Below are 26961 nucleotides of genomic sequence, written 5' to 3' on the forward strand. Positions count from 1 at the left end.
AGTGGTGTTTGGAGATGGTGCCAGCTGAATACAGTAGTGGTGTTTGGAGATGGTGCCAGCTGAATACAGTAGTGGTGTTTGGAGATGATGCCAGCTGAATACGGTAGTGGTGTTTGGAGATGGTGCCAGCTGAATACAGTAGTGGTGTTTGGAGATGGTGCCAGCTGAATACAGTAGTGGTGTTTGGAGATTGTGCCAGCTGAATACAGTAGTGGTGTTTGGAGATGGTGCCAGCTGAATACAGTAGTGGTGTTTGGAGATTGTGCCAGCTGAATACAGTAGTGGTGTTTGGAGATAGTGCCAGCTTGATATCTTAACAAGACACTTATAACTTTCCATCCTACGCACAAAAAATAACTAAATGACAAAAACACAGCCCTGCTATTGTTGCAGAACAAAGTTGTGGCCAAAGTTCACCTGAGAGGCCAATAAAAGTGCAGGTATGTGAACTAGTAAAAGCACCGGTTGGCCGGGTCCCATTGTACACCGTGTCACATTAACGCTATTCCATTGTACACTATATCACATTATTGCTATCCCGTTGTACACCGTGTCACATTAAACGATAGAACACTGTTTCACCAGGGGTCAGAGGTTAGGACCATACTAAGCCTCGCCTCTACGACAGCCACAGATAGTGTGTGTCTGCATCACTACCCAGAAGGTTACATTGCTGTAATAAAACAACCCATTTGAATGATGTGGAATTGAACCAGGTGATTGCAGTAAAGATTGGGAACAAAGACAAAACCTTTTGTTTATGGACTTTTTTCCCCTAGATGTTGAGCTGGTCTGTCTGTGTGCTCTTGTGTTTGAGTGATGAGGACAAGATGTTGTTGTAACCAAGCAACACAGTTAATGAAATAGTGTGTGTGTGTCTAATGCCTAAACATGTTATTGATGATGCTCCTTTATATGCTGTTTGCACGTCAGGTATGTGGGTTTGTCTGTGTGTGTGTGTTAGTTTCGTAAATGAAAATAGTGACAAAAATATTTGTCAACCAGCTATTTTTCAGTGGCAATTGACGAGACGATAACTGACTAAATCGACCCAGAGAATAATACTTTTCATTTCGGGCTGACTAGATTTTGTCTGCAACAAAATGTTTAACTAGTAAGTGGACTGGAGAGACAGAGCTTTTCAGTGTTATTTGTTTGGTCCAATCAAAAGCATGCATGGCATTTTCAGAATTGTAAGGCTTTCTCACTGCAATGTTGCAATGCTGTAATTGGTGGAAAATAAATACCATGCCCAGGTTACAAATCACTGATGCAAATAAGGCACACCATGGCTACTCTCCTGGGGTTACAAGCACCCGGTAGAAAAGGGGGCCACTTTACTTATCGTGTTGATTCAAACAAGACCGAATGCAATGACTGATAGGGGCGCCATGTTGAAGTCACCGTGCCTCCATCTTGGCCCTCCCCCACCATTGTGTTGAGCCACCTTGCTTCCATCTTGGCCCTCCCCCACCATTGTGTTGAGCCACCGTGCTTCCATCTTGGCCCTCCCCCACCATTGTGTTGAGCCACCGTGCTTCCATCTTGGCCCTCCCCCACCATTGTGTTGAGCCACCGTACCTCCATCTTGGCCCTCCCCACCATTGTGTTGAGCCACCGTGCCTCCATCTTGGCCTTCCTCCACCATTGTGTTGAGCCACCGTGCCTCCATCTTGGCCTTCCCCCACCATTGTGTTGAAGCCACCATGCCTCCATCTTGGCCCTCCCCCACCATTGTGTTGAAGCCACCGTACCTCCATCTTGGCTCTCCCCCACCATTGTAAAAAATATTTTGGAAGCTATAGAAATGCATTATTTCTTATGTTTTTATTTAATCTTTATTTTAAACAGGGAAGACATTAAGACTTAGGTCTCTTTTCCAAGTTCACCGAACAAAAATATAAACGCAACAATTTCAAAAGGTTTTACTGAGGTACAGTTCATGTAAGGATATCCGTCAATTTAAATACATTCATTAGGCCCTAATCTATGGATTTCACATAAATGGGAATACAGAAATTAATCTGTTGGTCACAGATAGGTTTTAAAAATAATAAAAAAAAAAAAAGTAGGGGCCTGGATCACAAAACCAGTCAGTATCTGGTGTGACCACCATTTGCCTCATGCAGTGCAACAACTCTCCAACTCTCCTCAGGTTGTTGACTGTGGCCTGTGGAATGTTGTCCCACTCCTCTTCAATGGCTGTGCGAAGTTTCTGGATATTGGCGGGAACTGAAACACGCTGTCGTGCACGTCGATCCAGAGAATCCCAAATGTGCTCAATAGGTGACATGTCTGGTGAGTATGCAGGCCATGGAAGAACTGGGACATTTTCAGCTTCCAGGAATTGTGTAAAATGGTCTGAGAAGAACATTGGTAGGGCAATTCAATAATAGACAATAATGTATTGAGCCTCTGGCCTACTGCACAAACCTCATTGCTACAGTACTGTTTTTAATAGGCTCATGATTTTTATTCTGAGCGGTAGATCTCGACCTGCATTTTGACCCAGAAAGTGATCTCGGCTCAGAAAAGGTTGGTGACCACTTCCTTGATACATACTTTTGAATTATAATATGTGAGCTAAACAAATGATTTTTTATTTATTTTTTTAATTCCTTAAAGTATCATTTTTTTGAGATTACTATTGTTACGGTCCCCACTACAAAAATTTTAAAAATACATACATGTAATTTTGTCTTCGAAACATTTAATTGAAATACTGAGGAATGCCAATATGGCCGACCGGTGGCTACAAAGCCTCTCAAAGACCAATAAATAGCATCAACAATACAGGGTTTATATAGAGTGCCTTCAGAAAGTCTTCAGACCCCCTGACTTTTTCCACATTTTGTTATGTTACAGCCTTATTCTAAAATCAGTTAAATAAAACAATTTCCTCAGCAATATACATACAATACCCCATAATGACAAAGCGAAAACAGGTTTAGACATTTATGCAAATGTATAATAATAGAAACTTTGCTATGAGACTGGAAATTGAGCTCAGATGCATCCTGTTTCCATTGACCATCCTTGATGTTTCTACAACTTGATTGGAATCCACCTGTGGTAAATTCAATTGATTGGACATGATTTGGAAAGGCACACACCTGTCTATATAAGGTCCCACAGTTGACAGTGCATGTCAGAGCAAAAACCCAGCCATGAGATCCAAGGAATTGTCCGTAGAGCTCTGAGACAGGATTGTGTCGAGGCACAGATCTGGGCAAGGGTACCAAAACATTTCTGCAGCATTAAAGGTCCCCAAGAACACAGTGGCCTCCATCATTCTTAAATGGAAGAAGTTTGTAACCACCAAGACCTGGAGCTGGCCGCCCGGCTAAATTGAGCAATCGGGGAGAAGGACCTTGGTCAGGGAGGTGCCCAAGAACCCGATGGTCACTCTGACAGAGCTCTAGAGTTCCTCTGGAGATGGGAGAACCTTCCAGACATCTTTGCAGCACTCCACCAAACAGGCCTTTATGGTAGAGTGGCCAGACAGAAGTCACTCCTCTGTAAAAGGCACGTGACAGCCCGCTTGGAGTTTGCCAAAAAGACCCTAAAGGACTCTCAGACCATGAGAAACAAGATTCTCTGGTCTGATGAAAGCAAGATTGAACTCTTTGGCCTGAATGCCAAGTGTCACATCTGGAGGAAACCTGGCACCGTCCCTATGGTGAAGCATGGTGGTGGCAGCATCATGCTGTGGGGATGTTTTTCAGCGGCAGGGACTGGGAGACTAGTCAGGATCGAGGCAAAGATGAACGGCGCAAAGTACAGAGAGATCGATCCTTGATGAAAACCTGCTCCAGAGAGCTAACGACCTCAGACTGGGGTGAGGGTTCACCTTCCAACAGGACAATGACCCAAAGCACACAACCAAGACGGCGCAGGAGTGGCTTTGGGACAAGTCTCTGAATGTCCTTGAGTGGCCCAGCCAGAGCCTGGACTTGAACCCAATCGAACATCTCTGAAGAAACCTGAACACAGCTGTGCAGCGACACTCCCCATTCAACCTGACAGAGCTTGAGAGGATCTGCAGAGAATGGGAGAAACTCCCCAAATACAGGTGTGTCAAGCTTGTAGCCTCATACCCAAGAAGACTAGAGGCTGTAATCGCTGCTAAACCTGCTTCAACGAAGTACAAAGTAAAGGATCTGAATACTTATTTAAATGTGAAATTTCAGTTTTTTGGGGGGGATAAATTATGGGGTATTGTGTGTAGATTAATGAGGAAAAAAATGATGTAATACATTATAGAATAAGGCTGTAACGTAACAAAATGTGGAAAAGGTCAAGGGGTCCAAGTCACTGTACATTGGTAAAAATACTACCAACCTATCTGAAAGAAATAAATAAATAAATAAATAAATATATATAGCTATAGCTATCAGACCCCACCACGCCACACAACACCGAGAGGTAGGCGCTGCCGCATTCACATTTAGAGCATAATACACTCAGGTAATAACAGATAGATAATGCTAGCTAGTTAGTTTGCTACAACCTATAAGACCACTACTACTGACAGACCTTTGATTACAATACAGCTACAGTATGTCAAGGGACAGGGCTCCAGACTGCAACCATTTAGTGGCATTTTGCGACCCATTGACTTGGCTAAGCGAGGTAAAAAAAAAAAACATAAAAAAAAAAAATTGGTCGTATCAGTGTGAGCTGAACATTCATTACATGGCCACCACATTCAAAAGTTTCAAAACAATCACATTTTTTTGGTGGCTAAAACCATGATTTGGTCAAACAGTAAAGCGAATTATGCTCATGATTCCTGTAATGAAAGTGTCTGCCCAGTCCCTGGCCTGTTCCGCTGGGGCCTGTTGCTGTGATGAGCGAACATCTTGATGTGCGGTCCGGGAGACAGAAAAAGGCTTCTGATATATATATATATATATATCTAACAATCATTTCAAAATCCAATAGCGGGAAATACATACAGTATATAGCTTTGGAAACAACCATTGTTCTCCGCTTTCTGTGGGTATAATTTTAATTTGTTATCTCTTACTATTGACCTCAATAGCAACTATTTTAAATGTACTTTTAGAGGAATACATAGCAGTAGGTATTATATTTAGTGTTAGCGATCTAACTAATTTGTTTTGAGTTTTCACTTTCTAATGTGGTGAATTAGCTACAAAGTAAATTAGCCTATGATATTAGTGCACATGAAGATGTAGGCAAATTAATCTCTATTGAACAACACATTGCAGAAAATTCAGGATCCTTCTTTTAACAGTGACAATAATAAGGGTTCTACATGGAACCAAAAAAGGGTTCTAACAGGAACCCAAAAGGGTTCTTCAAATGGTTCTCCTATGGGGACAGCCAAAGAACCCTTTAAGGTTCTAGATAGCACCTTTTATTTTAAGAGTGTAGGACAAGGAGATGTGTGTTTGTGCTCATGGAAGTCAGTGATTGATGTTTAATATAGGTTAATGAGGCAATACAAATGTGATGTGACTAAAATAAAGGGCATTTAGTTGACTAAAATGGCCCCACTGCCTTCATAATTTTACAGTAACTAGACTAAATCATTATTAAATTATATTTTAGTCAAAATAACTAAGACAAGACTAAATAATGGCAAAATTAACGTGTGTGTGTGTGTGTGTGCGCGCGTGTGTGCGTGTGCGTGTTCCCGAGTGGTGCAGCAGTATAAGGCATTGCATCTCAGTGCTAGAGGCGTCACTACAGACACCCTGGTTCGAATCCAGGCTGTATCACAACTGGCTGTGATTGAGAGTCCCATAGGGTGGTGCACAATTGGTCCAGCGTCGTCTGGATTTGGCCGGTGTAGGCCGTCATTGTAAATAAGAATTTGCTCTTAACTGACTTGCCTAGTTAAATAAATAAATAAAATATATTCTAATTTGGTATGTGCTTATCAGCCATGCGTGTTTATTTGCGTAGCTAGCGTGTGAAAACCCCCCTGGCCCACTAGGACTCACCAGCTAGCTGTCCACCAGTCAGGGGCACCACGCTGTACGGTGACCTTTAACACACACACACCACACACACACACACACACGTCAGTTTAAACAGGAAGTGGTGCAGCACTCAAATACTGTACGTCCCCCCCTCCTTCTAATAGACGTGCTGTCAATGTCCTCTCCTCTTCCTCCCACTGTCTTACTCAGCGTCTGAAGTGTGAGGACACGTTGGTGGATGTGTGTGTGTGTGTGTGAGTGAGAGAGAGAGTGAGCAGTATCTGGCTCACTGTTTCACCCTGACCTGGGATCTGATAGTGTTTTTTACTAACCCTGGGCAATAGGGCACAATCATGGGATATGTCCTTCTGTTCAAATGATATAACCATTAACCCTTGAAGAACATAACTTATTATGCTTGTGAGTTTAGGCTGTTGAAATGACAGATTGGTCTGTGAAGGTACAATGTGTAATATTCTGCTATAAATGTGAATGCGACAGCACCTACCTCTCGGTGTTGTGTGGCATGGTGGGGTCGATGGACACCATGGCTCCTGTGGAGTCCAGCAGAGACAATGTGGTGTTCCTGTCCAAAACAGACAAAGCAGGGACACTCTCTCTGAGGATGTGTCACACTAAAGTTCAATGAAGAGGGTGATTGGTGTTTGGCACATTCCAAATATCAATCAAAGAAACCAAGCGAGAGATAGTCAAGACTATTGGGACCTATGACCTTGTATCTTTTCATTATGGTTGTGTCCTCATCTAATAGAAGTGATTGTCAAAACAACATTAGAAACTGGGTGGTTTGAGCCCTGAATGCTGATTGGCTGACAGCCGTGGTATAGCATTTTTACTGCTCCAATTACGTTGGTAACCAGGTAACCAGTTTTTAATAGCAATAAGGCACCTTGGGGGTTTGTGGTATATGGCCAATATACCACGGCTTAGGGCTGTGTCCAGGTACTCCGCGTTGCATCGTGCATAAGAACAGCCTTTAGCCGTGGTATATTGGCCATATACCACAAAACCCCAAAGTGCCTTATTGCTGAAGTAGAAAACCAGTCAAGTGTACAATGAAAATGAAAGGATCCAGACAAATACTTAAGACTAAAGAGAGGAAAAGAGAGGTGAGCAAAGCATTACCTTGGGATACCCAGAGCGGTGCAAAATAACTCTTTGATATCGTACGGGCTGCAGAATCTGCTGAAGACCACCTACGGGAACAGTAGCGAAGACATGCAACATTGGAGTATCACTAACTACACTGCTCAAAAAAAAATAAAGGGAACACTTAAACAACGCAATGTAACTCCAAGTCAATCACACTTCTGCGAAATCAAACTGTCCACTTAGGAAGCAACACTGATTGACAATACATTTCACATGCTGTTGTGCAAATGGAATAGACAACAGGTGGAAATTATAGGCAATTAGCAAGACACCCCCAATAAAGGAGTGGTTCTGCAGGTGGGGACCACAGACCACTTCTCAGTTCCTATGCTTCCTGGCTGATGTTTTGGTCACTTTTGAATGCTGGCGGTGCTTTCACTCTAGTGGTAGCATGAGACGGAGTCTACAACCCACACAAGTGGCTCAGGTAGTGCAGCTCATACAGGATGGCACATCAATGCGAGCTGTGGCAAGAAGGTTTGCTGTGTCTGTCAGCGTAGTGTCCAGAGCATGGAGGCGCTACCAGGAGACAGGCCAGTACATCAGGAGACGTGGAGGAGGCCGTAGGAGGGCAACAACCCAGCAGCAGGACCGCTACCTCCGCCTTTGTGCAAGGAGGAGCACTGCCAGAGCCCTGCAAAATGACCTCCAGCAGGCCACAAATGTGCATGTGTCTGCTCAAACGGTCAGAAACAGACTCCATGAGGGTGGTATGAGGGCCTGACGTCCACAGGTGGGGGTTGTGCTTACAGCCCAACACCGTGCAGGACGTTTGGCATTTGCCAGAGAACAAGATTGGCAAATTCGCCACTGGCGCCCTGTGCTCTTCACAGATGAAAGCAGGTTCACACTGAGCACACGTGACAGACGTGACAGAGTCTGGAGACGCCGTGGAGAACGTTCTGCTGCCTGCAACATCCTCCAGCATGACCGGTTTGGCGTTGGGTCAGTCATGGTGTGGGGTGGCATTTCTTTGGGGGGCTGCACAGCAGAGGTAGCCTGACTGCCATTAGGTACCGAGATGAGATCCTCAGACCCCTTGTGAGACCATATGCTGGTGCGGTTGGCCCTGGGTTCCTCCTAATGCAACACCTCATGTGGCTGGAGTGTGTCAGCAGTTCCTGCAAGAGGAAGGCATTGATGCTATGGACTGGCCTGCCCGTTCCCCAGACCTGAATCCAATTGAGCACATCTGGGACATCATGTCTCGCTCCATCCACCAACGCCACGTTGCACCACAGACTGTCTAGGAGTTGGCGGATGCTTTAGTCCAGGTCTGGGAGGAGATCCCTCAGGAGACCATCCGCCACCTCATCAGGAGCATGCCCAGGCGTTGTAGGGAGGTCATACAGGCACGTGGAGGCACACACACACACACACACACACACACACACACACACTACTGAGCCTCATTTTGACTTGTTTTAAGGAAATTACATCAAACTTGGATCAGCCTGTAGTGTGGTTTTCCACTTTAATTTTGAGTGTGACTCCAATTCCAGACCTCCATGGGTTGATAAATTGGATTTCCATTGATTATTTTTGTGTGATTTTGTTGTCAGCACATTCAACTATGTAAAGAAAAAAGTATTTAATAAGATTATTTCATTCATTCAGATCTAGGATGTGTTATTTTAGTGTTCCCTTTATTTTTTTGAGCAGTGTATATAATGATGCAAAATGTAAGCAGAGTCCGCACTTAGTACATCATGTTTGGCATGTGAGGCAAAACGTTCATGTTCATATAACAACCATCATGTGTGTGGATATAAGGGAGAAAGCATTTCTAGAATATATTGAAAATGCTGTCACATACAGTATTATGTAAATATATGTTGGAGATGCTGTTACTAGATGTGGAATACTTTCCTAATGATCAGGGTGGTACAGCAAACCAGTGTATTTAGTCAGCTTGTTCTACAACAGTCCTCAGAGTACAGTGAGAGAAAAATCGGTAACCCCTGTATATAACCTCATTGTTATTTTATTGTGTTACTTTTTATTAAATGTTTTAAACTTTAGTTGACTTAGTAAATATTTTCTTAACTATTTCCTTAAAACCACATTGTTGGTTAAGGGCTTGTAAGCATTTCACGGTAAGGGTAGACCTGTTGATTTCGGCGCATGTGACAAATACAATTTGATTTGAAAAGGTCTCCCATTATGGGCTTTTCTTTTAATGACAAATATGCAGATTTCCCCCTATCCCACCGTCACCCTTCTTTTATTGTCTTCCAAACAAGGTTGAGTGCCGTCATCAACAGTAACAAGTCAGTCAGTCATTTGAAGTGTCAACCCCAACCCCAAGCTTCACTAACCAGCTTCACCAAGACAGATGACTTTGACCCAGCATTTTTTTTTATGCGTTGCTTGTTTATAGACATTGTCAACTTTGTATTTTTTTTAATTTTTTTGTCAAATTTGTTCTGCAGTTATCGGAGGTCGCGGATAAACCATGTGATTCTATGTTTAGCGGAGACCTTGTGTGTATAAAGTGATGTGGGAGGGGAAAAAAAAATAAAAATAAAAAATACAACGACGCACTTAGCTGTTCTATGAGTCAGGCATTAGATCAAGAGCGTTCAAGTGCAAGAGTTAAAGGGCAATTCCGCCACTTTAAAATCTCATAATTGTTATCTCCAGAACGAAACCAGGGTCTACATATGTGAAAACAGTGCATTTCTATGATACGAGGTCATAAAGATAAGGTCCTAAAAAAATGCTTCTCTGTGACATCACAGGGTAGGATTAAAAGAAAAAAAAAAAAACTGATTTTCAAAACTTACAGTCATGAATATAACTATTGTTCTCTGAAGAAGGGAATGAGGTAAAACATACTATGGGGAGTCAACGACCAATCATATTCACCTGAAGAAACAAAATCACTCCCAACTAGCCAATGGATGCCGAGCCCACCCTCGGAAGCCTTGCCTTCCTGGCTATAATACCAGGGCTTGCATTCATTTCCTCAATTCAGTACCGCTCTTCATCGAGCCCAAACCCCCTGACGGCACAGGGCCAAAATATGCTATACCCAGTGGGGATTTTAGCGTGTAAATCTTGGTGGGGCAAACATTTTTTAGATGCATGCCAGCAAAGCCACTACACAACAAAACACTAAACGATACATGAATTGCACTATAACGGTGACAAACGGTGCCCACATATACAGCAGTCCCAACAGCAGTCCCAACACCTTACCACAGCTACACCTGGCGATCAGCGGAGCCTTGTCTGGCAGAGAAACAGTTAATTCTGCCTAATTTACTGCCTTTAAAAAAAAACATAGCTGATATGGCTGACTTGCTTAAACAAATGTGGTTTCTACTGACAATTGATGTACAAACTATGGCATAAGGGGAGGATGAGCGGATAAGAGGCAATCCATAATTTCGATTAAGACATTAATGAGCGAGCTAGGATGGACGTTGTCAGCATCACTACTCTGGACGGTTCTGACTTAGAATATGTGGACAATTACAAATACCTAGGTGTCTGGTTAGAATGTAAACTCTCCTTCCAGACTCACATTAAACATCTCCAATCCAAAATTAAATCTAGAATCAGCATCCTATTTCGCAAAACAAAGCATCCTTCACTCATGCTGCCAAACATACTCTAGTAAAACTGACCATCCTACCGATTCTCGACTTTGGCGATGTCATTTACAAAATAGCCCCCAACACTCTACTCAGCAAACTGGATGCAGTCTATCACAGTGCCATCCGTTTTGTCACCAAAGCACCATATACTACCCACCACTGCGACCTGTACGCTCTCGTTGGCTGGTCCTTGCTTCATACTCGTCGCCAAACCCACTGGCTTCAGGTCATCTACAAGTCTCTGAGAGGTAAGGCCCCACCTTATCTGAGCTCACTGTTCACCATAGCAGCACCCACCCGTAGCACGCGCTCCAGCAGGTATATCTCTCTAGTCACCCCCAAAGCCAATTCCTCCAATTCTCTGCTGCCAATGACTGGAATGAATTGCAAAAAAATAAAAATCACTGAAGCTGGAGACTCATATCTCCCTCACTAGCTTTAAGCACCAGCTGTCTGAGCAGCTCACAGATCACTGCACCTGTACATAGCCCATCTGTAAATAGCACATCCAACTACCTCATCCCCATACTGTATTTATTTATCTTGCTCCTTTGCACCCCTGTAGCTCTACTTGCACAGTCATCTTCTGCACATCAATCACTCTAGTGTCTAATTGGTATATTGTAATTACCTCGCCACCATGGCCTATTTATTGGCTTACCTCATTTGCACACACTGTATAATAATACATACAGTATTATTGACTGTATGTTTGTTTACTCCATGTGTAACTCTGTGTTGTTGTATGTGTCGAACTGATCTGCTTTATTCTTGACCAGGTCGCAGTTGTAAATGACAACTTGTTCTCAACTCTAAGGGGATACAATACAAAAAAATGTTAAACCCTTTTTGTCCCCAATTTCGTGGTATCCAATTGGTAGTTAGTCTTGCCCCATCACTGCAACTCCTGTACGGACTCAAGAGAGGCGAAGGTCGAGAGCAGTGCATCTTCCGAAACACGACCCAGCCAAGCTGCACTGCTTCTTGACACAACGCCCGCTTAACCCGGAAGCCAGCCGCACCAATGTGTCGGAGGAAACACCGTACACCTGGCGACCGTGTCAGCGTGCATTGCGCCCGGCCCGCCACAGGAGTCGCTAGAGCACAATGGGACAAGGACATCCCTGCTGGCCAAACCCTCCCTAACCGACGCTGGGCCAATCGTGCACCGCCTCATTGGTCTCCTGGTCGCGGCCGACTGTGACAGAGCCTGAACTCGAACCCTGGATCTCTAGTGGCACAGCTAGCACTGCGATGCAGTGTCTTAGACCACTGCGCCACTCGGGAGGCCCCCCACAATCCGCATTTCTTTAGTAAAAAGACAGGTGCTGCTGAAATAGTACGCAGCATCATCTGGATATGCGTGCAGCAAAAGTTAAACATTCATTTTCTGCTACCATTTCTGTCAAGCCGTTTACGCGTACAGTTTGATGCATACGTTCGATTAATCCAACGTATGGACCACACCAAACACACTGCAACGCAATGCTGCAAGGCAAACGTATCGTTTCATTGGAAATTAATGTAATTCTGGTGTGCCAAAATGCAATGACGCTGTACGTGTGTTCGAAAGCGTTAAATGGCACATTAGTAATACATTTTTACAGTTAAATTTATTTACTATAAAACCCATTTAAAAAAATTAGGGGGGCTGCCTGGGGCCTCTAAATCACCAAGTCCGCCCCTGCCCAGAGAGATGTGTAGAAGGCCTATAGTAACAGTAGTAGTGACAACATCTGAGCGGATGCTACTCAGTATGTATAATATACAGTGACACACAACAGCCCTTTGGAAAAGAAGTCCATATAATAAAGGGAGTAAACATTGTCTTTGTCACCTGTCATGCATGTAAGAGATCTAACTCTGTTCATCACGTCTGTTTACATACATGGGTGAGTATGTGTGCGTTTCTGTGAGTGCTTGACGATGTGGAGGTGCATATCTAATTGTCTGCCACTGCTGCCAGCTTCTTTTCTCGATGACAGATGGCACTAGCCTGATACCAGAGAGTAGGCTAAAGAGCTGATAGAGCAGAAGGTGGTATGGTAAGCATGGGAGCTCTGTGTTGTATGAGGAAGCAGATCTGTGGATAGTGCTGACAAACCTGGACGTTTATGGACCCTCCATGTCATCCAATAATAACCAGTTCCTCTATCATACCTCAACTCTGTTCTTGTTGAGCTTCATATATATATATATATATAGAGAGAGAGAACTTAACATTAATTGTGGTATTTAGAGTACTAGAAAACATTGAACAGAACAAGGCTATGTCAATAACTACATTTTGACAAAAATGCAGATAGTCCCAAGATCTCGATATGGCCCCCTAAACCAATATGCAAAATGTCATCATAAATCGACACTGATTATCCAATGGCACAGGAAATACAGTATTCAAATGGATTCACACATAGAACACCCAGACAGAATATACAGACAGAACACATAGAACATACAGAAAACCCTGACAGAAAAATACAGAACACCCGACAGAACAGCCAGAACAGAAGTTTACATACACTCAATTTGTATTTGGTAGCATTGCCTTTAAATTGTTTAACTTGGGTCAAATGTGTCGGGTAGCCTTCCACAAGCTTCCCACAATAAGCTGGGTGAGTCAGGTTTGTAGGATCCTTGCTCGCACACTCTTTTTCAGTTCTGCCCACACATTTTCTATAGGATTGAGGTCAGGGCTTTGTGATGGCCACGCCAATACCTTGACTTTGTTGTCCTTAAGCCATTTTGTCACAACTTTGGAAGTTTGCTTGGGGTCATTGTCCATTTGGAAGACCCATTTGCGACCAAACTTTAACTTCCTGACTGATGTCTTGACATGTTGCGTCAATATATCCACATAATTTGTGAAGTGCACCAGTCCCTCCTGCAGCAAAGCACCCCCACGACATGATGCTGCCACCCCCGTGCGTCACGGTTGGGATGGTGTTCTTCGGCTTGCAAGCCTCCCCCTTTTTCCTCCAAACATGACGATGGTCATTACGGCCAAACAGTTCTATTTTTGTTTCATCAGACCAGAGGACATTTCTTCAAAAAGTACGATCTTTGTCCCCATGTGCAGTTGCAAACTGTAGTCTGGCTTTTTTTAATGGCGGTTCTGGAGCAGTGGCTTCTTCCTTGCTGAGCGGCCTTTCAGGTTAGATCGATATAGGACTCGTTTTACTGTAGATATAGAATTTGTGGAGTGGTTGAAAAACAAGTTTTAATGACTCCAACCTAAGTGTTTGTAAACTTGCGACTTCAACTGTACTTCATGACGTATAGACTAACTGTCATACCCTGATCTTTCACCGGTCTTGTGATTGTCTCCACCCCCTGTGTGTCGCTTATTATCCCTGGTGTGTGTGTGTGTGTGTGTGTGTGTGTGTGTATACATATCCCTGTGTTTCCCGTCTCTCTGTTCGTCTTGTTTCATGTCAACCAGCGTTTTCCCGTACTCCTGCTTCTATTCTCTTTTGCTAGTCCTCCCGGTTTTGATCCTTGCCAGTTTTCTGGACTCTGTACCCGCCTGCCTGACAATTCTGCCTGCCCTGACCTCGAGCCTGCCTGCCACTCTGTACTGGTACAAAAAAAAAAAAAAAAAATGCATGAAATGAAATGTATGTATTCACTACTGTAAGTCGCTCTGGATAAGAGCGTCTGCTAAATTACTAAAATGTAAATGTAATGTAAAATGTTTTGACCTTTTGCCTGTCCACGACCATTCTCTTGCCTACCCCTTTTGGATTGTTTAATAAATATCAAGACTCCAACCATCTGTCTCCCATATCTGGGTCTCACCTTGTGCCTTTATTCTAACGTAATCAATGATGTGCCAAATCTTGACTTAGTGCATTGTTATAGGGTAGGCATTAGAATAAGCCGGCTCAATATTTGGAGCCATAAGTGATATCTTTCCAGGAGCTGATTCGTCGTCAGTATTGTGGAATAATTAGAATGTTTAAGGTAAGATTTGAATGGATAAAGCTGATCTGAGAGCAGATCTCTCCCTCTCTCTGCGTTGTGTTTTGGGAAATGTATGTTACATCTTCAATGTAGGAAAGATGCATTGTTAGAAAAACACTCGCAAGCCTAAGTTCCATCGCCATGGGAAACCAGGCCCGGGAAAGACTCCTAGGATCTAGTCATAAAATGCAAACTGAATGGGGAGAGAAACGAGGAAGAGAATTGAAAAAGCGAGACAGTAAGAAGCTGGTGGATAGACTAGTGAGGCTGATTACCGCTGGTGGCTTGATTACCGAGAGGGAGAGATAAAGGTGAGCGAGACAGAGAGAGATTATTTAACCAGGTAGGCCAGTTGAGAACAAGTTCTCATTTACAACTGCAACCTGGCCAAGATAAAGCAAAGCAGTGTGACAAAAAACAACAGAGTTACACAAACGTACAATCAATAGAAAAAATAAATAGAAAAATCTATGTACAGTGTGTGCAAATGTAGAAGAGAATGGAGGTAGGCAATAAATAGGCCCTAGAGGAGAAATAATTACAATTTAGCATTAACACTGGAGTGATAGATGTGCAGATGATGATGTGCAAGTAGAGATACTGGGGTGCAAAAGAGTAAGAGGGTAAGTAATAATATGGGGATGAGGTAGTTTACAGATGGGCTATAACAGCTGATGTTTAAAGTTAGAGAGGGAGATATAAGACAAAGGAGAGAGAGAGACAAAGGAAAGGAGAGAGACAAAGGAAAGGAGAGAGACAAAGGAAAGGAGAGAGACAAAGGAAAGGAGAGAGACAAAGGAAAGGAAAGGGACAAAGGAAAGGGACAAAGGAAAGGAAAGGGACAAAGGAAAGGGACAAAGGAAAGGGACAAAGGAAAGGGACAAGGGAAAGGAGACAGACAAAGGAAAGGAGACAGACAAAGGAAAGGAAAGGGACAAAGGAAAGAGACAAGGGAAAGGAATTAGACAAAGGAAAGAGAGGGTGTGTGTGAGAGATTGATACCAGCAACAGTGTGAGAAAATGAAGTGTCACAGACAAGAGAAAGAGAGAGAAAATGACATCAGGAGAGAGAATGACAGCGGGAGAGAGAAAGAGACAAGGTGAATTTTTTCCCAAGCAACAACTAACCAATGACAAACGAACAAACAGATCAACATCAGAAATAGAGAACAACAGCTCCAACACAGAAATAAATGGCTCTCTCTATGAGCTCACAGATGTGGATTCACAGACTACTAGCCTATACACCACAGCATATCCTATAACAACTGGCCAAACAAGCTCACAGAGAAACACCAAATAGAGTGAACTATAGAAAAAGTGACACGAACTGCAATAAATGCAAAGAGCCATCGGAGCATCATAAAAGGTCTTTATATGGCTGCTTTATGGTCCTGGTCTTCAGTCTCCTCCACTCCACTGGGTGTAGGCCTAAGTGTAAACAGACCTCTGGACAGGATCTAGACCCACTATACCGGCTGTGTTTGTGAAGGGTAGTTCACATGGAGTACAACAGATATAGACTGGGTGAGATTAGGGAGTTTGTGGTCACATGATCAAAATTGTCTTTGGGCCAAATTCTAATATTAGATGCATGCATGTCACCTGAGGTGTCATATAGTAAGTACTCCAAGTGATTTACTCAAAGGTTTCAGATGCATCTCAAGTTAAGATTTGCTGAGGTTTTGATCGAGTAAGAAACCTGAACAATCGATCCCTAGAATCCAGCATGGCGGGTATAATACAGAGATGTAAACTACATACGTGTTTTAAAACCACAGAAGATGGTCTTAAAGTATGGTAGTGGCATAGACAGTTCCAGAATGTTTCCAGAACTGTTCCAGTACTTTTCCAGAACTGTTCCAGTACTTTTCCAGAACTGTTCCAGTACTTTTCCAGAACTGTTCCAGTACTTTTCCAATACTTTTCCAGAATTGTACAATGGTCCAGCAAAGTAGACACAGTAAAAAGCTGGTCCTCATGTTAATCCTCAAAGGAGTTATTCTTGAACCTGTACTCCCTACCTCTAAGCAACCGCAAAAACTATTAGCTCTGAGACTGTTATTTTGCCCACTTAAATTATTGATAGGCTATCATGCTTTTACCAAAATGTTACAAGTATTTTGTCATTCCACACAGGTTCATAAAAATAGTGCAATGTTTCAAAACTTGATTTGCTGAAGAAGCAAAATGTTGCACACACAGAAAGAGAGAGAGGGGCTTTGAGGGGACTCCTATGGTAGGTACACCTATAGCTCATCTCTTGGCAGTAGTACTGTAGGCTACTTTATCACTGACCTCAACCCAGAGTCTCTCAGAGCATTCAGTCAGCCCACTGACACCCCTATCAGACCACAGCAAAAATCACAGTCTACTTGAACAGAGCAATAGTCAATCATGAGGCATCAAAGCCAAAGGAACTGAGTAACATTAAGAAATGCTATAGATGGAAGGAATGCAGTTTGGAAACCTACCAAAAACAATTAGGCAACAACAAATTCAATCCCTTTTAGACAACTTCCTGGGTAAAACGTTCTACTGTAATAGTGAAGGTGTAAACTTGGCAGTAGAAAATCTAAACAGTATATTTGACCTCTCAGCTTCCCTATCAAATCTAAAAATCTCAAATAGAAAACCGAAGAAAATGAACAACAATGACAAATGGTTTGATGAAGAATGCAAAAATCTAAGAAAGAAATTGAGAAACCTGTCCAACCAAAAACATAGAGAACCGGAAAACCTGAGTCTACGCCTTCACTATGGTGAATAACTAAAACAATAAAGAAATACACTACGGGAAAAGAAGGAACAGTACGTCAGAAATCAGCTCAATGTAATTGAGGAATCCATAGACTCTTACCACTTCTGGGAAAATTGGAAAACACTAAACACGAAGAATTATCTATCCAAAATGGAGATGTATGGGTAAACCACTTCTTCAATCTTTTTGGCTCTATAACAAAGAACAAAGAGCAAAAACGTATACATGATCAAATACAAATCTTAGAATCAACTATTAAAGACTACCAGAACCCACTGGATTCTCCAATTACCTTGAATGAGCTACAGGACAAAATAAAACCCTCCAACCCAAAAAGGCATGTGGTGTTGATGGTATGCTCAATGAAATGATAAAATATACAGACAACAAATTCCAATTGGCTATGCTAAAACTCTTTAACATCATCCTCAGCTCTGGAATCTTCCCCAATATTTGGAACCAAGGACTGATCACCCCAATCAACAAAAGTGGAAACACATTTGACCGCCATAACTACCGTGGGAAAATCAAATTTGGCCCCAATAACTACTGTGGGATATGCGTCAACCAACCTTGGGAAAATCCTCTGCATTATCATTAACAGCAGACTCGTACATTTCCTCAGTGAAATGTACTGAGCAAATACCAAATTACCGTACAACAGACCACGTATTCACCCTGCACACCCTAATTGACAAACAAACAAACCAAAACAAAGGCAAAGTTCTCTCATGCTTTGTTGATTTCAAAAAAGCCTTAGACTCAATTTGGCATGAGGGTCTGCTATACAAATTGATGGAAAGTGGTGTTGGGGGTAAAACATACACAAACAACAAGTGTGCGGTTAAAATGGGCAAAAAAAACACATTTCATCCCACAGGGCCGTGGGGTGAGACAGGGATGCAGCTTAAGCCCCACCCTCTTCAACATATATATCAACGAATTGGCGCGGGCACTAGAAAGGTCTGCAGCACCCGGCCTCACCCTACTAGAATCTGAAGTCAAATGTCTACTGTTTGCTGATGATCTGGTGCTTCTGTCCCCAAACAAGGAGGGCCTACAGCAGCATCTAGATATTCTGCACAGATTCTGCCAGACCTGGGATCTGACAGTAAATCTCAGTAAGACCAAAATAATGGTGTTCCAAAAAAAGGTCCAGTCGCCAGGACCACAAATACAAATTCCATTTAGACACCGTTGCCCTAGAGCACACAAAAACTATACATACCTCGGCCTAAACATCAGCGCCACAGGTAACTTCCACAAAGCTGTGAACAATCTGAGAGACAAGGCAAGAAGGGCATTCTATGCCATCAAAAGGAACATAAAATTCAACATACCAATTAGGATCTGGCTAAAATTACTTGAATCAGTCATAGAACGCATTGCCCTTTATGGTTGTGAGGTCTGGGGTCCGCTCACCAACCAAGAATTCAGAAAAATGGGACAAACACCAAATTGAGAAAAATATCCCCCGTGTACAACGTAGAACACCAAATAATGCATGCAAGGCAGAATTAGGCCGATACACACTAATTGTCAAAATCCAGAAAAGAGCCGTTAAATTCTACAACCACCTAAAATGAAGCGATTCCCAAACCTTCCATAACAAAGCCATCACCTACAGAGAGATGAACCTGGAGAAGAGTCCCCTAAGCAAGCTGGTCCTGGGGCTCTGTTCACAAACAAACACACCCCACAGAGCCCCAGGACAGCAGCACAATTAAACCCAACCAAATCATGAGAAAACAAAAAGATAATTCTTTCCAATGTGTCAAGTAATTAACAAAAAAACAGAGCAAACTAGAATGCTATGACCCTAAACAGAGGGTACACAGCGGCAAAATACCTGACCACTGTGACTGACCCAAACTTAAGGAAAGCTTTGACTATGTACAGACTCAGTGAGCATAGCCTTGCTTTTGAGAAAGGCCGCCGTAGGCAGACATGGCTCTCAAGAGAAGACAGGCTATGTGCACACTGCCCACAAAATGAGGTGGAAACTGAGCTGCACTTCCTAACCTCTTGCCTAATGTATGACCATATAAGAGACACATTTTTCCCTTAAATTACACAGATCCACAAAGATTTCAAAAACAAACCCAATTTTGATAAACTCCCATATCTACTGGGTGAAATACCACAGTGTTTAATCACAGCAGCAAGATGTGTGATCTGTTGCCACAAGAAAAGGTCAACCAGTGAAGAACAAACACCACTGTAAATACAACCCATATTTATGCTTATTTATTTCCCCTTTTGTACATCGTTACAACACTGTATATATACATAATATGACATTTGTAATGTCTTTATTCTTTTGAAACTTCTGTATGTGTAATGTTTACTGTTACTTTTTATTTCACTTTTGTATATTCTCTCTCTCTCACTTGCTTTGGCAATGTTAACACGTTTCCCATGCCAATAAAACCCCTTCAATTGAGAAAATGAGAGAGAGAAAGAGAGAGTAATGTTTACAGGACATGTTTTATTTGTTTATTATCCATTTCACTTGCCTTGGCAATGTACACATATGTTTCCCATGCCAATAAAGCCCTTAAATTGAAATTGAGAGAGAGAGAGAGAGTGTAAGGGCGTTTTCACACAGTTTTGAGCGATAGGACGAATCATCATTTGCCTCATGCAGCGCAACACATCTGTGGAACGTTGTCCCACTCTTCTTCAATGGCTGTGCAAAGTAGCTGGATATTGGCGGGAACTGGAACACGCTGTCGTGCACGTCGATCCAGAGCATCCCAAACGTGCTCAATGGGTGATATGTCTGATGAATATGCAGGCCATGGAAGAACTGGGACATTTACAGCTTCCAGGAATTGTGTACAGATCCTTAGGACATAGGGCCGTGCATTATCATGCTGAAACATGCGATGATGGCGGTGGATGAACGGCACGACAATGGGCCTCAGGATCTCATCACGGCATCTCTGTGCATTCAAATTGTCATCGACAAAATGCAATAGTGTTCATTGTCCTTAGCTTATGCCTTCCCACACCATAACCCCACTGCCACCATGGGGCTCTCTGTTCACAACGTTGACATCAGCAAACCGCTCTCCCACACAACGCCATACAGGCTGTGTGCCATCTTTACGGTACAGTTGAAACTGATTCATCTGTGATGAGCACACTTCTCCAGCGTGCCAGTGGCCATCGAAGGTGAATACTTGCCCACTGAAGTCAGTTACAACGCTAAACTGCAGTCAGGTCAAGACCCTGGTGAGGACGACAAGCACGCATATGATCTTCCCTGAGACAGTTTGTGAAGAAATATTTCCGTTGTGCAAACCCACAGATTCATCAGCTGTCCGGTGGCTGGTCTCAGACGATGCCGCAGGTGAAGAAGCCAGATGTGGAGGTCCTGGGCTGGCGTGGTTAACGGTTGTGAGGCCGGTTCAACATACTGCCAAATTCTCTAAAATGACGTTGGAGGCGGCTTATGGTAGAGAAATTAACATTCAATTCTCTGGCAACAGCTCTGGTGGACATTCTTACAGTCCGCATGCCAATTGCACGCTCCCTCAACTTGAGACATCTGTGGCATTGTATTGTGTGAAAAACTGCACATTTTAGAGTGGCCTTTCATTGTCCCCAGCACAAGGTGCACCTGTGTAATGATCATGCTGTTTAATCAGCTTCTTGATATGCCACATCTGTCAGGTGGATGGTTTATCTTGGTAATGGAGAAATACTCACTAACAGTGATGTAAACAAATTTGTGCACAATATTTTAGAGAAATAACCTTTTTGTGCATATGGAAAACATCTGTGGTATTTTATTTCAGAACATGGAACCAACACTTTACATGCTGCTTTATATTTTTGTTCAGTATAAAATTCCAAAACAAAACCGCATGTCCATGCAAGTCATTTGTTTATTGGACAAATATGCTCACGTTAAATCCATGTATGATTATCATTAAGTATCACTTGTGTGTCCCAATCTATTACTTCGCTTTGGTCGTTCAACAACACGATGTACTCAGCGTCATGATTTGAAATCTCTAAAACATAATGTGAGTTGCAGCGCATACATGAGCGCATCCGATGCAGATTAGGGGGAGCGCTATATTAGGGATGGGCTACTGAATATAGACTATTCACATCGCATTTAGAGCGGCTATTGCTCCGTTTCCTCCCGCATGTTGTCGGGAGACCAAATCGAAAGTATAAATGAAGTGATGCTTCATGATAATCATACATTGATTTAACGTGAGCATAGGCCTATTTGTCCACTAAACAAATTACTTGCATGGACACGTGGTTTTGTTTGTCAAATGTCAAACGAACAAAAATTGCAAATGTGAAACCAACCAGACATAATGACAAAAATACAATAACACAGTCAAACTCGGACTACAAGAACTCGCCATAAGAAGCTAGAGATGACAGTAAATGTGTCCAATGTACAGGATTTTCTGAAAATTCTGTTTTTCGATATATGCATGTAATGCATCAACATGTGAGAATACTTTCATTGAATTGTTATTATTAATATTATGATAATTGAGGATATCCTATAAAAAGTAAAACTATCATGGCACCTTTCTTCCTTATTTCTCTCATGCAATATTGGACCGCTTGCATGGAAGGGTGTAGTAGGCTGACAATATAAACTGTTGACTGACAGTTTACCTTCTGAATTCTGCCATCGACGTCCAGGTAGATTACTCGGTACACCGACGAAGCTGATCCCATCTCTCTCTTTCCTCCCCGCTAGTCTCTCTCGCCGTTTCCTAGGTCGAGGATTCGGAATGCGGGCGACAGGCCACCGCTCGGTGCCGTGCGGTCGGTGATCGAGCTGGAAACCCCCCAGAGAGCCGTCGGTGCGTCTCTGAACGGGAAAATTAAATTAGCGTTTCAGCTTCATCTCTCTATCTCCGTCACTTACCTAGCTATCTCTCATCTGACAAACTCCCTTTCTTCTCCCCCTCAGCCTCCCTCAATAATCGCACATACACCGGAGAGCCAGGAATTATAGTTTCCCACTGAGCAAAAACTGCTTGAATCAACGTTGTTTCCATGTCATTTAAACCCCAAAATATCATGTGATGACGTTAAAATCAATGTGGAAAACTGATTGGATTAGCAAAGTCATCAATTTAAGGGAATTTTTTTCTCTCACTTTTTCCCCCCTCACTTTTAACCTAAATCCAAATGACAGGGTGAAATGTTTGATTGATTTCACGTTGAATTCAAGTTAGTTGACAACTCAACAACATGTAGGCCTAAATCAAAACTAGACGTGCGTGTTTTCTCTCTCATCGCCATAGTTACTGGGTCTCCTGAAGGAAGCAGGCGCGGCTGGTAGAGGTTTGCCTGCAGGTCGCCCACACAACCCCCACAACCTGTCTGCCCGCTACGTTCATTCAACTTTTCATTAAAACACAGGCTAAATTCTACCCGGAGTATGGGTATTAAAATCGTCTATTTATATAAACTGTATTTTTTTTGTCAAGGAATGTATATAAAAAAAAGGATATCGAGCTAAAGAGAGATAAGCAAAGCCGAGAGCAAGAACCGTGAAAAGGGACGTTTCAAATGTAATTTCTTGCGTGGGCGCCCGCCTGTGAGCTTCACTTGATAACATATCCCGTTTTGAAGACTCGAGTCAACTCAGTTGTTTTGTGATGCATGTCAGATGAGTCATCGACGATCAAAACAATATACTAATTATACCTCCAATAAACACTAATTGAATTTAGCCATATAATCCTGAATAATTACCTTCTGGACTGGTTTATTTAGGCACAACATGAGCAGCTAACCACCAGTTATAATGACTGATTTGTTAAGGACTGTTAATGTTGAGAGAGAGAGCGAGAGAGAGAGAGAGAAAAAGAAAGAGAGTTAGAGAGAGAGAGAGTTAGAGTTAGAGAGAGAGAGTGTTAGAGAGATAGAGTTAGAGAGAGAGAGAGTTAGAGAGATAGAGTTAGAGAGAGAGAGTTAGAGAGAGACTTCAGTGGAGGCCTAGTTGTCAAAAGTGTACCGTTTTTTTTGTTTTTTACATCTGCCACCTCCAGCTGAGATAGCTAGAGACATCGGACCACTCTTCACCCTGACTGGAACACATTTAGCCTGGTTGACAAAACAACTCGACAATATGCTTCGAAACCAAGATTGAGATATTTTGCTTTGGGTATAGAGGCTTCCAGAGAATTCTGTAACGCAGACATGCCATCTTTTTTTTATTTATATACCAAGAGGTCATTACAAATCTACAATTGTCACCAAGACCATGTAGCTATAGTAATCAAGTAAGGCTCCCACATACGTAACTGAACAAAGCAACTGCCCGACAAACAACAAAAGGCACACAGTATTTCAAGTACTACCACTGAAGCACTTAGATGAACGTTTTATCTTCCACCAAGATGTGCTCTATCCCCACATAAATAAAATGGACATGTTGTTGGATGGGGTCTATTCCATTTCAATTCAGTTTAATACAGGAAGTGAATTGGAATTGACCACAGCCTCTGCATGTGCCATCATGAAAGTTAAGAATATAGATCATTTTTTAAAGATAATTATCACCTACATTTCTTCACTCATTTGGCATTTTGTGCTTTTACACTCTAAAGGACTTGAGTTAGCAGTCAGTCAAAGGGAACACATTCAAAATGTTCACATTCTAGAGGCAGAATAAATTAACTCACTTTATGTGAGCATTTAAGGTCTGGGATGATGGCATTTGATATTTTCCACATCTACAAACAATAACATCACTATCGTTTTCAACATTGCACTGCCTAAAGAAAGCTTATTGAGAAATTATTGATCCTTCTCATCAGTTAGAGTTGGTATGTAGAATTTCATACACAAACACAAATGTTACATTCATAGGATTGAAGTCACCAAACATAATAAACATCATTTGATGATCATATAAAAATACAACATAGCAGTACCTGCATATACTTCATTTACAGAGAAAATACACCACAAAACAGAATAATATGATGCCAATTAAAACAAAATTATAATCATAATTTCATATAAATTATTATGCATTTCCACACAATCTTTGGTTCCATAAGGCAGACCCGACAGTAAAATATATATATATATATTTTTTTTTAAGGCCCAGTGTGCTGTAGAACAAGTAAAACAAAAGTTCTAGTGGTACGTGCTTAGAGGAACTTTGGATGGCTTGGTTGGTTGCTTATTATCTTCTGTTACCAAATCTTCCAATCGGCTTTCATTCAGTTCTAAGGAGGTGCTGCTTCACACTAGCTCAGTTCAGTTACTGGACGGAGGTACAGGTTAGTGGTATAAGATGCAACGTGTGTGTCTGTGCTGAGGGACAGTCTGTTCACTCCTCTGTCTGGAGTTAGTGCAAAGTGCTTTAGTGCTCCTTCATCCTACAAGAAAGAAACAGAAAAACAGACTTTGATCAGTGACTATGATTTATTTATTTGCATGAGGTAAACAAAAAAAAGAAAAAGAGATGTTCGTTAAGGCATTTCTCACTTTCAAATGTTTAGAGAACAAAAGCAAAAAAGTATCCTGATATAAGAAACAAAAAGATTTACAGAAATAAAAAACAAAAGTTCTAGGCAGAAGGTTATTTAATAATAAGGCACGAGGGGGTGTGGTATATGGCTAATGATAAATAATAATTGACAGATAGGCAGAAGGTTATTAAATAATAAGGCACGAGGGGGTGTGGTATATGGCCAATATACCACTGTTAAGGGCTGTCCTTATGCACGACGCAACGCGGAGTGCCTGGATACAGGCCTTAGCCGTGGTATATTGGCCGTATACCACAAACCCAGAGGTGCCTTATTGCTATTATAAACTGGTTACCAACATTTTTAGAGCAGTAAAAATAAATGATTTGTCATACCAGTGGTATATGGTCTGATATAACACAGCTGTCAGCCAATCAGCTTTAAAGCTCAAACCACCCAGTTTATAAATGGGATTTATACAAAGGGTGGGTCTAATCCTGGAGGATGACTGTCTCATCAGCCCAGCCAGGCAACAAATAAACTTCATCTCCACTATAAAAAGCATTTAGACATTACCTCCCATTTCTTTTAGACTAGCAATTGGTTTACAATACTAGAGATTTGTATAAACCTTGCTTTCTGTCTCTGACATTTGCAACATTGTTTCAATATTCAGCTGTCCCATAGTAATGAACGTGTCGGGGTGGGGAGTCGGGACGAGACAGACAGGCAGGCAGCTTTTCTCAGCTAGTCAAAATCACGAACAGCATCATTTTTTATGGATATATGGCAGAAGGTTATTAGGATGAGTCATTGTATGGAATGTCTAGTAGATATTCGTTAATTTTGTATTTGAAGGCGTTGAAGGTGTTGCAGTGCATGAGGTGGTTCCAATAATATATATATACACTAGATGACTAACAGCGGGTGCTGTTTTGAAGCAACCGTTCCTCCATCTTGGTACTCCCCCACTATTGTAAAAAACATCTATTACATACACCTTAATGCACACTTTGAAATTATATTATGTGAGCTTAACATATGTATAAAAATAGAAAATATATTTTAAGAAATTTTTTTTTCTTAAAGTATAATTTTGAGATTACTAGTGTTACCGTCCCCACTACAGCAAAAACAATACTTAAATCCATGTAATTTTGTCCTTGAAACATTTAACGGAAATACTGTACAATTCCATGCATTCACATGGAGGACCGCTCTTACTGTGGAGCACCAATATGGCTGACTGGTGGCTTCAAATGGCCAATACTAAGCACCAGCAATCCAGGGTTTATATACATCATTGGGTGGTCCGGGAGACTGCAGAAAAACGGATGTGATGGAAGATTGACCTAATCTTGTACGGAAAAAACGGATGTGGAGATCGCTGGCAGTTCTAGTAGAATAATGATGAACCTGAATATTGAATAGTGTTTGGAAAGAAACAGGGAGTAGATTCATTTTGAATTGGAAAACAAAAACTGACACACTTGAAGCTGTTAGCTACTGATAACTAGTGACAGTGATGCACAAGCCAGGCCTATTTGAAAGATTGCCATCTACTGTCAACATTTACCCGACAGATTCAAAAGCTCACAAACCCCATTAGGGAAAAAAAGGTTGAAAACCCGATTTGATTTTAGAAGGGGTAGAAGAAAAAAAAAAAAATACAATTAAACATAATTTTTTTTAATTTAGTTTGTTTCACAGTCAAATATAATAGTTTCAGTATAGTTTTAGTTTTTCAAAAGCTTTTAATTATTTTATTTCAGTTTACTAAATAGTTTCTCCAATTTTAGTTTTAGTTTACTATAATAACGTTGAAGCTTCCAATCATTGTACTAACGCTAATTAGCATTGACTCGCGAAACCACCTCTAACTTCCGTCATAATACACACAGGCATAAAAATGGTAGCCATGAGTTCATCTGACTAACTTATCTGTATTTCTGTGACATACAGTGGGGGTTCCGAAATTATTGACTCCCTTGATAAAGATGAGCAAAAACCACTATATAAAATAAACAATTAAAATA

General features: G+C 41.8%; 2 protein-coding genes across 7 annotated transcripts in view; both read right to left on the reverse strand.

Moving 5' to 3' along the window:
* LOC115161363 (high affinity cGMP-specific 3',5'-cyclic phosphodiesterase 9A) overlaps nt 1-23017 on the reverse strand; it is a 45890-nt gene extending 22873 nt beyond the window's left edge. For 2 of the 6 annotated variants that reach the window (XM_029712302.1, XM_029712299.1), the window contains exons 1-4: nt 22104-22557; nt 7098-7168; nt 6460-6537; nt 5973-6016 (exon numbers count right to left, since the gene is read on the reverse strand). In XM_029712302.1, the coding sequence (XP_029568162.1) occupies nt 5973-6016; nt 6460-6537; nt 7098-7168; nt 22104-22166 (256 nt within the window). In that variant the 5' untranslated portion in view covers nt 22167-22557. Of the gene's footprint in view, nt 1-5972; nt 6017-6459; nt 6538-7097; nt 7169-22103; nt 22559-22593 lie in introns of those variants that run through there. The other 4 variants (XM_029712298.1, XM_029712296.1, XM_029712300.1 and 1 more) reach the window with 4 other exon arrangements.
* A 615-nt stretch (nt 23018-23632) lies between these two features.
* Nucleotides 23633-26961, reverse strand: part of LOC115161364 (glucose-6-phosphate exchanger SLC37A1) — a 28010-nt gene continuing 24681 nt past the window's right edge. The window contains exon 20 of the mRNA XM_029712304.1: nt 23633-24832. Coding sequence (XP_029568164.1) covers nt 24817-24832 — 16 coding nt within the window. The 3' untranslated portion in view covers nt 23633-24816. The remainder of the gene's footprint in view (nt 24833-26961) is intronic.

The sequence above is a fragment of the Salmo trutta genome, chromosome 24, assembly GCF_901001165.1.
Source record: "Salmo trutta chromosome 24, fSalTru1.1, whole genome shotgun sequence".
NCBI classification, from domain to species: Eukaryota; Metazoa; Chordata; class Actinopteri; order Salmoniformes; family Salmonidae; genus Salmo; species Salmo trutta.